The 13,737-nt window shown below is 36.0% G+C and overlaps 6 protein-coding genes across 6 annotated transcripts; 5 read left to right on the top strand and 1 right to left on the bottom strand.

Annotated features, from left to right (window-relative positions):
- Positions 1 to 18: 18 nt before the first annotated feature.
- MONOS_14909 (uncharacterized protein) lies at positions 19 to 1,423 on the top strand (the record flags this gene model as incomplete). Its single annotated transcript, XM_067867748.1, has 2 exons — positions 19 to 418; positions 534 to 1,423. 2 exons carry the CDS (start codon positions 19 to 21, stop codon positions 1,421 to 1,423), a joined length of 1,290 nt encoding a protein of 429 aa, XP_067735232.1.
- A 1,170-nt stretch (positions 1,424 to 2,593) lies between these two features.
- MONOS_14908 (uncharacterized protein) lies at positions 2,594 to 6,390 on the top strand. Its single transcript, XM_067867747.1, has 9 exons — positions 2,594 to 2,690; positions 2,747 to 2,794; positions 2,842 to 2,978; positions 3,053 to 3,248; positions 3,350 to 3,541; positions 3,754 to 4,232; positions 4,527 to 4,649; positions 4,787 to 5,821; positions 6,138 to 6,390. Exons 2-9 carry the CDS (start codon positions 2,758 to 2,760, stop codon positions 6,321 to 6,323), a joined length of 2,385 nt encoding a protein of 794 aa, XP_067735231.1. The 5' UTR covers positions 2,594 to 2,690; positions 2,747 to 2,757; the 3' UTR covers positions 6,324 to 6,390.
- Positions 6,391 to 7,324: 934 nt separating this feature from the next.
- On the top strand, positions 7,325 to 7,933 carry MONOS_14907 (uncharacterized protein; the record flags this gene model as incomplete). The annotated part of the gene is made up of 1 exon (XM_067867746.1): positions 7,325 to 7,933. One exon carries the CDS (start codon positions 7,325 to 7,327, stop codon positions 7,931 to 7,933), a length of 609 nt encoding a protein of 202 aa, XP_067735230.1.
- Positions 7,934 to 8,170: 237 nt separating this feature from the next.
- On the top strand, positions 8,171 to 10,050 carry MONOS_14906 (uncharacterized protein; the record flags this gene model as incomplete). Its single annotated transcript, XM_067867745.1, has 3 exons — positions 8,171 to 8,252; positions 8,301 to 9,500; positions 9,719 to 10,050. 3 exons carry the CDS (start codon positions 8,171 to 8,173, stop codon positions 10,048 to 10,050), a joined length of 1,614 nt encoding a protein of 537 aa, XP_067735229.1.
- A 321-nt stretch (positions 10,051 to 10,371) lies between these two features.
- MONOS_14905 (uncharacterized protein) lies at positions 10,372 to 11,394 on the top strand (the record flags this gene model as incomplete). Its single annotated transcript, XM_067867744.1, has 1 exon — positions 10,372 to 11,394. The coding sequence occupies one exon, from the start codon at positions 10,372 to 10,374 to the stop codon at positions 11,392 to 11,394; it is 1,023 nt and encodes a 340-aa protein (XP_067735228.1).
- A 1,225-nt stretch (positions 11,395 to 12,619) lies between these two features.
- MONOS_13965c2 (uncharacterized protein) lies at positions 12,620 to 12,925 on the bottom strand (the record flags this gene model as incomplete). The annotated part of the gene is made up of 1 exon (XM_067866721.1): positions 12,620 to 12,925. One exon carries the CDS (start codon positions 12,923 to 12,925, stop codon positions 12,620 to 12,622), a length of 306 nt encoding a protein of 101 aa, XP_067735227.1.
- Between the last annotated feature and the right edge of the window lie 812 nt (positions 12,926 to 13,737).

Here is a 13,737-nt window from a genome sequence, read left to right as displayed (position 1 = left end):
TCTTTTCCTTTTTTCGCAATGCATCCTCCACCGCACCACCCGTATCCGCTGAAGATGTGTTCTACTTTGAATGACGATGTATTCGCAGATTCCACCTTGACAGATCATTCGTTAATGAAATCATCTTCAGATGGGATGAGCAGTGTGGATGAGAGTGTGTTGGTGAGACAGCTGAGCATCGTGAAAGACAGGCAGATCTTCTCAAACACATTCTTTGTGTTTGTGAGAAGGCTGTTTGAGCAGTTTGGATGCGAACAATATGCTGAAGAGGAGGAAGCAGCAACAACAGTCACTAATCCCAGATCATCTTCAACTGGAGCTTCATCTGCAACAACTGTTTCATCTTTGATTAAAACGAAACTTGCTGGCAAAAGCTCATCATCTTCATCCTCATCTGCCTCAGCTTCTATGGCTATGCGTGTTCTGAATGTTCAAAATGTTGATACGAATTTTTTGCACATCTTGAAATTTTTTGTGTGAGTTATTTGCATTATTCGTTCTCTCATTCTGTGCACAATGCTGTGTTTATGCAGTTGAACATGGAGTTGGAGCAGATTCTAGTCCGCTCGCCAGACTTGTCGTTCAAACTGATCAAGAACATCACAACTTAGTTGCTCAGCGGAGAAGCAAAAAAGCGAGACGCCTGCCTTTCCCGGAAGCAAAACCAGAAGAGTTCAACTGCATCTACCGCAGTGAATACAATGACTGCTGCGGAGCTGAACAATCTGGGGTTGAAGACATTGCATGCGCTCCGTCGATTGTGAAGTCCTTTCTCTTACGCTGCGAAGACACTCAGTTGTGCTTGTGTTTTTTCCGCGTGCCCCTCTGCGCACTTTCGGCTGTTCTGAAGTCAGTCTCAGTGTATTTGTCCAAAGCAGACGCCTCTCTGTCACAGCAGCACCTCTCCATTCTGCTCCAGCAGCTCTTCTTTGTCTTCACATCGCTTCTCGATCTTCTGCCTGCCAAGCAGAAGAAAGCCATCTTATTCGTCCCTCTGTTCGCCTTCCTGTGCGATGCTTGCTTTCTGTCTCCTGTTTGCTCTTGGCTGCTCCTCCTTGCCAATAACCCTCAGCGCTGCCAGGACTTTCTTTCTCCTTCTCTGTCAAAGCAGTCGGGAAAGTGGACATATGCAGTGAAGTCGCTGTATTTTCTTGCTCCTCTGGATGTTAACAGTGCTTGTCAGGATGAGCTGCCTCCTGTTCCACGTGAAGCAGCAATGGCGTTGTTGACCTCTCTCATTTCTTTTCTGTATAATGCCCCATCTCCGCCTGCGTCTGCTTCTCTCTCCATTCTTATGATTTTGAAAGGAACGAATCCGACTCCTCTTTTTGCTTCGGATTCATCCTTTTTCACAATTTCGCTTCCATCTGTTCCAATTTCACAAGAAGATGCATTTAATTCGATCATTTCGCAGTCATTTTGATGATGAAAATGTTAAAGATAATGATAAAGAAAGAAAGGAAGCTATTTCCATACAAACAGTGATTTTTCTTCTTCTTTTAATTTTTTCTTGAAAATTTTGAGAATCCAACAAATCTTCACGCAATTGTGTCTTCATCCAATTTTCAGTTCGAATAAACAAAATTTCCACATTCTGTTGCAATAATTAAACGCAGATAGTTCCTGTAAATATGAAATCAATAAAAGAAGCAATGACAATTCAGTGAAACTTCTATACCTGTTCAAATAATATTATAATGCAAACAATATTCAAATCACACCTTTCATGAATATTCTCCTGATATTTCTTTTAAAAACACATTTGTTTTCAAAAATGAAAATAAATTATTATTATGGATTCCATTTCAAATATTTTTTTGCATAATAATGTTATAAACATTGTGATATGTGTGCAGAATAAGTTTGGAGCAAAACATGTTTTTTTTCATAAATTAAAAAATTATGCCCCATATCAAAAAAAATCACCCAATTTTTCAAACAATCAATTCACCAAAAAAAGTTATGAATTCAATAATAATAACCCATTTATTCATTTTATCTTTTTCATTTCAAACTTCACAATGTTTCATAAACAAAATAAAAATATCTTACCTGATGGATTCCGACTCCATTGACAGTCAATGATTTCACTGACTTCACTGACGGTCCGATGATCAATTCATTTCAAATATGTATTTTTTGTCAATATCCTTTTCAAAAAATGTGTTTTTATTCTTCACTTATTCTTGTTATATTTGATAATATTTGTATTAAAAATTATTGTTTTTATAATTAAGGTTCTCACGTGAATAATATTAGATGGTATCGGAATAAGAAATTTTTATTGAAATAAATATTATTATTCGAATAATTACAGTTTATTCCAGATAACACCAGTTTATTCCAATAAAAACAATTTATTCTGAATAAACTTTGTTTATTTGAATAAGTTGTTTTAATTCGAATTAAACATTTCTCTTCTCATTGTGTCTATTACTCGGTCCGTCAGAAAACCAATTTTGTTTGTCATCAGTCACAAAGGAACATACGTTTTGTCAAATCGCAACAACATCTAAATGATCAGTATTGAAAACAAAAAATATAATTAAGCTTCTTTAAATATTATCTTTTTGAAAAAGATCAAATTGACCATAGTTGTTAGAATATTGTTGGTTTCTTTGAATTTCTTTCGAAAATCGCTTTAAATTTTATTTTTAAGGAGTTTTCTGAATAAAACATTTATGAGTGAGGCATGAAATTAAGAATTAGTTACATTTTTCCCTTTCTATAATAATTTTTTGACAAGATTTGAAAATAATGAGTTATCAATCACATAGGCCCGAACCTTTGCAAGGTTTGATCCATTGCCGCTTAAAATGAATTTCATTTATTTATTATTAGAAAAATCGTTGCAGAAAAAATTATCAACCAGTAGCGACTTTCGAAACAGTCCAAAGAGTCCTTCTTCAAAACCAATTCGACATACAGCATCAACTGTATCTTTATCTCCAAAAACAAGAAATTCAGAAGAGTTGCTTGTGTGATGAAGAAGATATTTTGAAATTTTTAAACATATCTTCTATTAATTTTTTGATTTATATTCTTCATTTAGGGTTCAACTCCTTTTGATCAGCTCATTTCCAGCGGGCAATCACAAATTTTGCAAACTCTTTCAGCATTGGATCAGACTATACAACTCTCTTCCCAGCAAAACACTACTTTTGGTACATTTTCTGGTCGTTCTGATTCGGATGCAGTGTCAAGGGCAGAAATTGACAGCATGGCCAAAGAAATGTTAACGTTAATAGGTAAATAAATAACATATTACAACATTAGATAATTTTTGATTAAAATTGAATTTTATATGAAATTTCCATTTTGATGTTTTCTTCCATTCAATGAAATAAAGATCAAAAACCAACTTCACTTTCTCCGCGAACACCATCTCATTCATCAACATCCTCATCCACTTCACCATATCAAGCGATTTCCACTTCACCTATGGGAACGAATGGAAGCAGATACATTCCTTCTCATTCAAGCAACCTTCACCGACGAGCATTCTCTTCTTACACTCCAAAGAAAACGCAAACACCTGATTGTATGCTAAAGTTGAAATCTTAAAAAGAACTATTTCTATTTTCATGAATAAAATAATTGGTACAACAGATTATAAATTAATAATTAGAAATAGAGAAATTTTCATTTTTGTATTCAAAGTAATATGTGAAATATATAAAAATTTATGATTATCAGATAATGATTATTTTTATTTTGACTTTTTCATTTTATTTTCTTTTGCAACTTTTGAAGTGCTTCGTGCTTCAACTGCATCGAGATATTCTCCAACAAATCCCCACATGCAACGCATTGATACGTCTGTTTATGGATTGACCGGAGAGCAAAAAATTGATAGGGAACGAGAAAGAGAGAGAGAACGAGAACGAGAAAAAGAAGAAAGCGGAGAGAAAGACGGCGATGAGAGGGAAGATCGGAACTCTGGCGCCGTGCGGCTGTTTGTGGACAAGTTTGACGGGAACATTGGAAAGACGATAAACTACCTGAGGGACCATCCAGAAGAGCAGGCACGATACTCGAAGAACATCGAGGAGTATTTGGAGAGGCGGAAGAAAGAGCGGCAGGCGGAGCGAGAGAGGAAGCGGAGGGAGCGCGAAAGAGAAGCAGAGCGGAGGCTGAGGGAAAAGGAGAGCTTGGGGCTGCAGACAGGCGGAATCAAGAAGGACGGGAGCGTTGAAACAGCTGAAGAGAAGAGGCAAAGGCTGAAAGAATATGTATGCGAGAAGAAGAGGAAGAAGAAGGATTTTTGCTTTAATATTTAGAAAAATTGCTGAGAGAGAAAGAGAGTGTGTGTGTTGTGTGTATGTGTGTGAAGGAGGAAAGCAGAGAAATAGATTTTTAAAGCGAAATAAAGTGAAGAGCACAGTACTTTGTAACTATCAACAGGCTAATTTATTGTTTCCTTATTATCACAAACCGTTATTCTATTTTTTAATTCCATTGTTTTGTTCTTTCTTTGTTGTGCATTTGGATTAATCCTTTTTTTCTGTTTGTTTAATCTCACATAGTACAACGATCGAATGCAGCGGCAGCAAAACAGTGCGCAACGAAGAGCAGAGCTGATGGAAGAGATGATCCAAAGACTGCAATGGAAAAAGATCCACTTCGACGCCGTCTCAAAACGCTCTCAGGTTTGATCAATTAGTTAATTTTAAAATTCATATGAATTTCAAATGTTTTTTTTTTAACTTCTTCAATTTCATTTCATTTTTTACATTTAACTCTTTTCTTTCTCTTTCTCTCTTTTTTTCCAACCCCATCTCCACAGCGCGAAGCCTATCTCAAGCGCAACCCCGAAGTCTACCGCTGCGCGCAGCGCCTGCGACAGTGGGACTCGATTGTGCGTCTGTTTGCGCGTCTGTCTGTTTTTGAGACGGCTTTGAAGGAGCACCGCGCAGTGACGCTCTACCGCAACCTGCAGGAGCAGCACCAGCTGACACAGCAGAGCGAGTGGCGAATCAGGGCGATGGTGTCAAGGCAGACAGACTCGGTTGCAGAGGAGCTGGCACAGAGCGTGATGGTCCATGCAGTGCAGAGGAAGCGCGCGGAGAAGAGAAACACGTCGGTTGTGCTGTTGGAGTTTATGAGGCATGTGAAGAGGTCGGGGCACATGGTGGCGATGCTGAAGAAGTACAGATACACTGTTATTCAGGCAGAGCGGCTGGCGAAAGGGTTTCTGTTGATTAGCTTGTGCAGACTGGAGTTATTGCTGCTGCAGTTCGACAAGTACTGGCTGGGATTGGCAGAAGACATCAAGAAGGAGATGAGGAACATTCTGGATGTGGTGGGAGGGAATGTGGAGAAGGCGATTACTGTGTTTGGGAAGGGGATAACGCTGAAGAACGCAGAGAACGACGGGATGGTTGGCGGAGTGTCTGGAGTGGATGAGAAGCTGCTGGGTGCAGGAAAAGAGAAAGGCGAGGAAACTAAGCGGAACAGGGGCACGACGACGCGAAGGGCAGATAAAGAGGACGAAAATGCAGCGCAGAAGAAGAAGAAGCGGATATCGTATTTTGCTGTGGAAGGTGGAGAGGACTTTGTGCGGTGGTGTGCAGTGCAGGTGCTGAAGCTGCAGACGCAGCGGCTGTCGCGCGAGGCGATGCGCTCTTTCAGTCTGCCGAAGCGTCTGCCCCCTTTCCCAGAGAAGTTGAGAGTGGCTCTTGTGAGGGAGAAGCTGAAGGAGCACCGCAGGAAGCATGCGTCGGGGGTGCTGGAGATGGAATTTCTGGAGGACGACACGGCATCGGCCTCTGCTCCGATGCATGCGCTGTTCTCGAGCGAGGAAATGAATGCGATTGTGCAGGTGTGGGGAGGCGAAGGGATGAGGGATGAGAGATGAAGGGAAAGAGATTAGATTGGAGAAGTATTTTTTTAAAATTTATTTATTAATAGAGGTAAAATAGATGATGATCTACTGTGCTTGCTATTCATTATTTTGAGAGTATTATTTTTTTCTTTTGAAAGAATATTTTGACATTTTCTTTTCTTTTGAATTTTTCAAAAATCTTTTCTTCCCTCATGTTTTCGAAACCACAAAATGTTATTTTTATTCATTTTTTCTTTTTATTCATCATTTAATTTGTAAACTCATAACACTTTTTTTTATTAACATTTATTAGCGAGCTCTGCTTGTTCTTCTTCGTCAGGAGTCTCCTCCTCCTTCTGTGATGGCAACACAGATCGGAAAGATTTCTGCATATTTGCTGGAATTTGGCTCGCCACTTATCAGTTTGCTTCCCCAAAACACTTCATCTCAACCACCAGTTTCTCCTACTTCCACCATAACACCAAGATCACCTCAATGATTTTTAACTTCAAGTGTATGTTTCCAATTTTTTTTAGATTTTGATGAAAAAATGAAAAACATTGAAAGTTATGTTTGTCATAAGGAAGAATAAAATTTTAAAAAAATTTCAATTGAAAGGGCAGTTGTATTTTGCAAAAAAAAAAAAAATGATATTTTTCCGTTTATTTGTAAAGAAGTTCAGAGAATTATTTATCACATTGGAAAAGTGATGAAAAATGTATTTTGTTTCTTGAAAGCAGTGTGCTTTCTTTGAGGTTTGTTGATATTATATTCGATTTGGATCATCAATTGCATTATTAAATAAAAATTATTATTAATTAACAATTGAAAATCACAGAGTCAATGAAGTTTTATCAGTATTTTGTTCTATTCGCATTTTCTTTGGCGCAACAAGAAATGAAGGAAAAATACGTTAAGAGCGGTAGTCATGGAAATGGCTCGAGTTTTGAAACACCAACTGGGAGTTTGAAAGAAGCATACGAATCACTTACCGAATATATTGATATTGATAGATGCTGCATTTACATTATTTGTGGGAGAGAAGCACTTTGCGCTGAATCAATAAGGTTTGAAACAAGAATTAAATTGATAATCGAAGGCATTGCACAGACGGAAGAACAGTGTAATTATTCCAAGATGGACTGTAATGTCCATTCGAGAAGTGATTTTTTTGAGTGTTATGGAAGTGTGGAATTCAGAAATTTGGAGTTTATTTTCCCGAAGACATTGAATTTAATTGAAGAAAATGATTATGAAATGGAAGACTGGGCATATTCACTAATTCAGGGAATTTTTAATTCGGAAACATTAAACATTTCTTATTGTAGATTTATTCGGCCTGCAATTGGAGAAGACGAAACTATTAACATTCATCTCGTGAGAATTGATGGAGGTCATCTGTAGATGAATTTTGTTGAATGTGGTGATGGCAATATCACAACTTCATTTTCCACATCACCGTTCTCATTCAATTATGCTACTGAATTTTGTTTAACTTCAATGAACTTGAAGAAGATTGCTTCATGTAATGATCCTGTTTTGATGTGCACATATTATGATTACAGAAATCAAGCAATAACAATAGATAATTGTACCTTTGGAAAATGTAATTCAAACGAAGGAACTAGGAAAGCACATAGCGGTGCGCTTTATGTTGAAAATGAACAGGCTGATTTCTCGTTTTCAATTCGTGATAGCGGGGAAACGCTCTTTTCTTCATGTGAGTGTAGCAAAGGAAAATCTGGAGGCATTTATTTGAAAATAGGAAGCATTGCGGATGCGGCGCAGATTAAATGGCCTTCTGGAGCAAATTTGATTTTTGAGAGATGCACAGCAGGAACGGAAGAATCGAGAAGAAATACTGGATTATATGTTGAGGTGCCAACAGGCTTGCACAAAGAAATGGCGAAGGTGATGAAATATAGTTTTGCAGAAAATTATTCTTTGCCAGATTATGCTTGGTTTGTTGCGGGCAAAGATGCTGATGGAAGCGATATTGATTTTATTTCGATGTATTTGGACACAGTTACTATGATATATGTGAAAGCTGGAGGAGATGGAGATGGAAAAACATTTGACTCCCCGATGAGCAGTTTGAGAAAAGCATGAGAATTATTGGATGGAAGACCTGTTGAAGATGCGTACCAGATAAAAATTGTAAAATCTTCAAATATCCTCATTGCAGAAGCTGTTTCATTTGATAAAAGTGAAGGCATTATTTTTGAGGGGGTGAACGGGCCAGACATCAGGGAAATAAAAGATATGACAGAGATCAATTGTGATGCCCATCCAGGAAGTAATCTGTTTTCATGCATACAAGATGTTGAATTCAGATATTTATATTTAATGTTTCCGAAGACACTAGAATCTTCTGAAGAAAATAGGAAGGGGAAGAATGCTGAGACATTTGCATTAATTTGCGATGGAGGTAGTTCGTCAATTCTGAATATTTACCATTGCAATTTTATTCGACCAGTTATAAAGAAAAATGATCTTGTAAATATCCGTTTTGTTTCTATCAGCACAGCTTTTCTGACGATTGATACTGTTGAATGCGCTGATGAAAGTGAAATGATAGCATTTCCTTCAGCTCCGTTTCATTTTCCATGCAACTATGGAAGATATACAACTGTGAGTTCTTTGAGATTAAAGAAGATCACTTCAAATGCTGATTGTATTATGGATATTCAGTGCGAAGTTTCAAAAAGGGGAAGTACTTTGCGTATTCGTAATTGTTCATTCGAAGAATGCAACTCATGCAAATTGAAGATGGATCGTCATTGCGGAGCTCTTTATGTTGATATGGGTCTTGACTGCGATCCTTTATTTAGTCATGGAACAAGCTTTTCATCATGCAAATGCGATCATGGATATTCAGGAGGTTTGCATTTGAGTATTAATAACCCAAGTAATGGAACGCACTTGATGTATACAGGCGTTGACCGTTTGATTTTCGAAGGATGTGCTGCAGGAACTGGATTACGTCAGAAAAATACTGGATTTTATTTATCAATCATTGCACACGATTACATAAGAGATGAATATATTCATTTTTTGAAAGTGATATTTCCAGGCTTCAAGCGTCCAGATAATGAATGGATGATAATATTCAATGGATATGATATAACAACGGAATATATTGATCCACCGACGAGTTATTTACAGCTTTCAACAACGACAACATATCTTAAAGTTGGAGGAAGAGGAGACGGGGGATGCTTTGATTCACCAAAAGGCAGTTTTTTTGGAGCTTTAAATTGGCTGTCTGGAGGAGGAGCAATCAAGATTATAAAAGATGCACAGCCACTAACAGCGATTGCATTTTCTTTGAATGAAGGGAGGATAATTACAATTGAAGGAATCGGAAATTCGAATGAAAACAACGAGGAAGCGGAGATAAATTGTGATGTCCATCCGGGAAGCAACCTTTTTACGTGCTACAGCAGCGTGGTATTCCAATATTTGGGGTTTATGTACCCGAAGACGTTGGATTCTGTTGAAGAGAATGGGATGAGAACAAATGCCGAGCCTTCTGCGCTGATATACGCAGGCGGGTCTGGAGCGCTGAATATTAACAACTGCCGATTTATTCGGCCAGCGATTGGAGAAGACGAAGCCATTGAGATCCATCTTGTGAAAATGGATAGAGGCCATTTGTCGATGAACTTTGTTGAATGTGTGGATGAAAATATTGCAACTTCATTTTCAGTAACTCCGTTTTTATTTAAAGATAATCAAAATTCTTTGGCTTCTGTGAATGTAAATATCAGTTTCTTCAACATGAATAATGTTAAGGTGAATGGCCTTGACTCACTTATTGTTATGAACGGTGTAAATGTTAAATATCTGATACAAAGTTACATAATATGAAGATTTCTTCCGAAAATGGAAAAGTGTTGAATGCCGAAAACAGCTCATTAAAGATATCAAGATTTGAAGCGTTAATAACAATTGTTTCTGCGAATAAGATGGATTTTGAAGAGAATGAAGAAGAACATTTTAGCTGTAGATTTGATGGATCAAATGCTACTCTGAGAAACTGCACTTCAGAAATTGAATCAACGATTTTTGCAAATTCATCCATTGGTGCACTGTCTGTGGTCGGAGGATATACGCAATTGACAAACGATACAATTGTTGGAAACACAATTAAGTCTGCAGACTACAGTTCTGTTCAGAGGAATGTTATGTGTGAGAATGGGGAGCTAACAAATGATTTGATTTAAGCAGACTCTGGAATAAGAACCCCTGAAGCCACGAGTGACGGGGAATATGATGAACTTTGGATTCAGAGCAATGGATGCGTAATAAAAGGAATAGCGGATTTGGAACTGTACGAAGGATGCAATTCGAATGAGAACGAGCTTCATGAGTTTCCTTAAATAACGTATCTATTTTGCAGACCACATATTTCTACAGTTTCTCGAAGCGAAGACGGAGACAAAATGACTGTAAATTTTATTGAAAGAAATCTTCTTCCTTGCCTTGTTTCATATGAGCTTTATTTATTGAACTCGACTGATTCATCTTCAGAAAATCAGGTTTAAATGTTGCCATTTGTTTCATGCACGTTTATGAGCCAAGATGAATTTGTGATTGAATCGTCAAAATTTCAACTTGAATCTGCTGTTAGTGATCAAGGTTTATCAATCTATGTACAAGCAGTGCTGAAATTAAGAGAAGACACTTTTGATAATTTGTCTCAGAAAGGCACTTGCGTGGTAAGGACAGAAAGTATTCCTTTAAGAGATGGTAATCATTCATATCAGAGTAATGATAATGCAAAAGCTTCTGCCGCCCCATTTCATTGGTGGATAATTGTCGTTGTTGTCGTTGGGGTTCTTCTTTTCGTGACTATAATTGTGGCGATTGCAATTCATCAGAGAAGACATTCAAAAGATCGACTGGCCAACGTAAGTGGTACAAAAGAAGACAAAGTGAAGAAATCAAAGGGGAAGATTTCAAAAGATGAGGAAATGTTAGCAATGAATCATTTGAAAGAAACATCAAAAGAAGATGTTTTGACAATTGTTGTTCAACCTATTCTTGTTTCAATGGATAAAGTTAATCGGTTCAATGATCAGATGCACAGTACATCATTAGCCAATTCAGATATCCTTTCTGGAAATTTTGATGAAACGAGAAGTTACACAAGAAATGATACTCCAGAAAATGTACCAAATTCATCTCCATCTGAATTGATTGCAAAAGAAAATGACGCATCAAATAATCAATTTGAGAATGTTCAATTTAACTTTCATACGTCTTTTGAACAATTAGATCCAGCTGTGTCGGATTATTTATGCAATACGTTTGTAGATGATGTCATGAAGCAACTGTTTTCCGCTTCTTCGCTTGGAGATTATATTCAAAGTGATAACCTTTTGATGAACTCAGCTGGAAATTTGACGGAAACAAATATTATTTCACAATGTTTTAATTCCCAATTGGACAATGCTTCGACTTTAGGCGTTGAAAATGGAACGACCACATCTCAGAAAAAAGTAAAAAAGAAAAGAAAGAAAGGGAAAAAGAGTCAGAGAAAGAATTCGATACAATCAAAAAGTTAGTCGATGATAAATCATATTTGAAGAAGCTTCACAAATACTCAAGTGATAATAAGTGTCATTACAAATTTCTAACTTTTGAAAAGAATTTAATAATCCTATATGAAAACTTTGAGCCAGAAAAGAAGAAGTTTCTTTGTTTGAGTGTTGCATGATAAATGTTTATTTATAGATCAAAATTCATTTAAATTTTGATTAGTTTTTTTCTTTTCTTTTCTTTTATTTCTTCTAATTTTCCCACAGACTTTTGTTTATCTATTTTTTTTTAAAAAAAAGGAATATGTATTTGAATTTATATATATTTTCTTGCTTGTTTCATATTGTCCATTATTGTTGCTTTACTCTGTTAAATGCAATATGTTTATTTTTCTGTTTATGCAATTGCCTTTTTTATAATTTTTTAAACATTGAAACTGAAATTTTTTTCTTTAAAAAAATTAAACACTATTTTTATTTTTAGATTTCTTTTGTTGTAATGGCTTGCCGATTATAATTGTTGCGACTATTTTTCTTTGATTTTGAGATGGTTATTTGGTTGTATTCTCTTTTTATGAATAACATTCAAACATAAACAATTTTTTTAGAAGTTAGCAAAAATTCAAAAGTTTTGATCTAATTCAAACAAAAATTATTAGTATTCGTGAATGATAATCAATTGAACGAGATTAAATGAAGCAATCTCAATGACATGAGATTATATCAACAAACTGTACGTAAAGTGTAATAACTGATAATCAATTTTTCATCTTTTCCTTTTTGCCTTTACAAATAACTATCAATGAGCCCAGACAACGCACACTGACAGAAAATTGATAAATATTTCTGAAAATTAATTAGGGCTATAATATTATCTTGACCTTTTTTCTTTATCTTGACCTTTTTCTTTTTTGTTATGCTTTCAGCGATACATAAGCTTGTGATAAATAAAAAATATCTAGAAATGTTTGAAATGTTTTAATTTCCTTATTTTGGTTAATGCACAATATACGACCGTAAATAAAATTAACATATGTTGAAGCTATGATGATAACATGTCGTGCACATATGTTTTTTTCTTTCAACCATTTGCGGAAACTCGAAAAAAAAATATTATATTTTTTGCGTAATTATTTTTTGATCAAAAATTTTTTCTTATTTTCAATCAAATTTTCAAAAATTTTTGCAATTAGAGATTGATATGCAAACAAATATTTCTTAACAAATATGATTTAAGCAATGCAACGGTTTTTTATTCGGGTTCATATTCAGAATGCTCCGCTCCATCGCTAACTTCCATCGAATCCTCAGAAATTTCTTCATTTTGTTCAGCTAAAACTGGCACATCTTCTTCGTCATCATCTTCTTCGTGGTCTTCCTTTTCTTCTTCAATATATTCATCCACTTTATATTGGCAAATTTCTTTCACAGTTTCAACAAATGTTGATTGTTTTCTTTTTTGAAACACAAAAGAAGAATTATAATCATCAATGAATTTCTCCTTCAGCCCCGTGCGAGGCAAATCTTTTCGAAATTGGCTCCAAAGTCCCTCAATCATGTTGGTACATATTTCGCTTTCTGGATCTTTAAAATGATATTCATGGCAGACTGTTTTGTGGCCGTAACCGATTTAACTGAGAGATGAGTACGCTCTCCATTCATCACTGTGAATCATAGTTCCAGGTAAGATATTCGCTTGAATGATTGGTAGCAATGTATCTTTTTTCCTATTAGGGACTCTGATAATAAAAAAGCTTCCTTGTTTCCCATCCTGAGTTCTTTGAACAGCTCCAAAAAGCCAGATCTGCTTCTTCCATCTGCCTTTATGATATTTTCTTCTGTTCAAAATTGCTTCGTCAATTTCCACAATTGTATTTTCATCTCCAATTGGCTGAAACGATGATGCTGAGCTCAGTGCCATTGCTGCTGTTGCAAGGGAATGGTAAAAACCAACTGTGTTTCTATGCACACCAAGAAGTGAAGAAGTTTGCATGATTGAAAGCTTCATCCATTTGAAAAGGAAAATATGCATTAATTTTCCAATTCCTATTTTTTGATTTTCTATTGATAGATTTGACAGCAGGCTTATTGTTTTATTGCATCTGAAGCACCTCCATTGCCTGGAATTAGGATTTCGTTCATAGAGAACCATTTCCTTGTGACAATTTCTGCATTCTATGTATCTTTGATTTAACACTTCATTTCTGAACCATTCCCATGTATCATTTGCGTTATGAAATAATTCTTTGAAGAAGCTAATTTTGAATTTGCGATCCTCAATTTGCATTCAGAAAAAAATTGCAAAATTAATATTTTGATCAAAAATTTTGATCGATCCCATAATTTGAGTAAAAATTTTATAAATTTCAT

This window comes from Monocercomonoides exilis (assembly GCF_001643675.1).
Source record: "Monocercomonoides exilis strain PA203 chromosome Unknown scaffold3-2548433, whole genome shotgun sequence".
Lineage (NCBI taxonomy): Eukaryota > Preaxostyla > Oxymonadida > Polymastigidae > Monocercomonoides > Monocercomonoides exilis.
The sequence above is the reverse complement of the archived record's forward strand: the minus strand, read 5'-3'. Positions and strand labels throughout refer to the sequence as shown.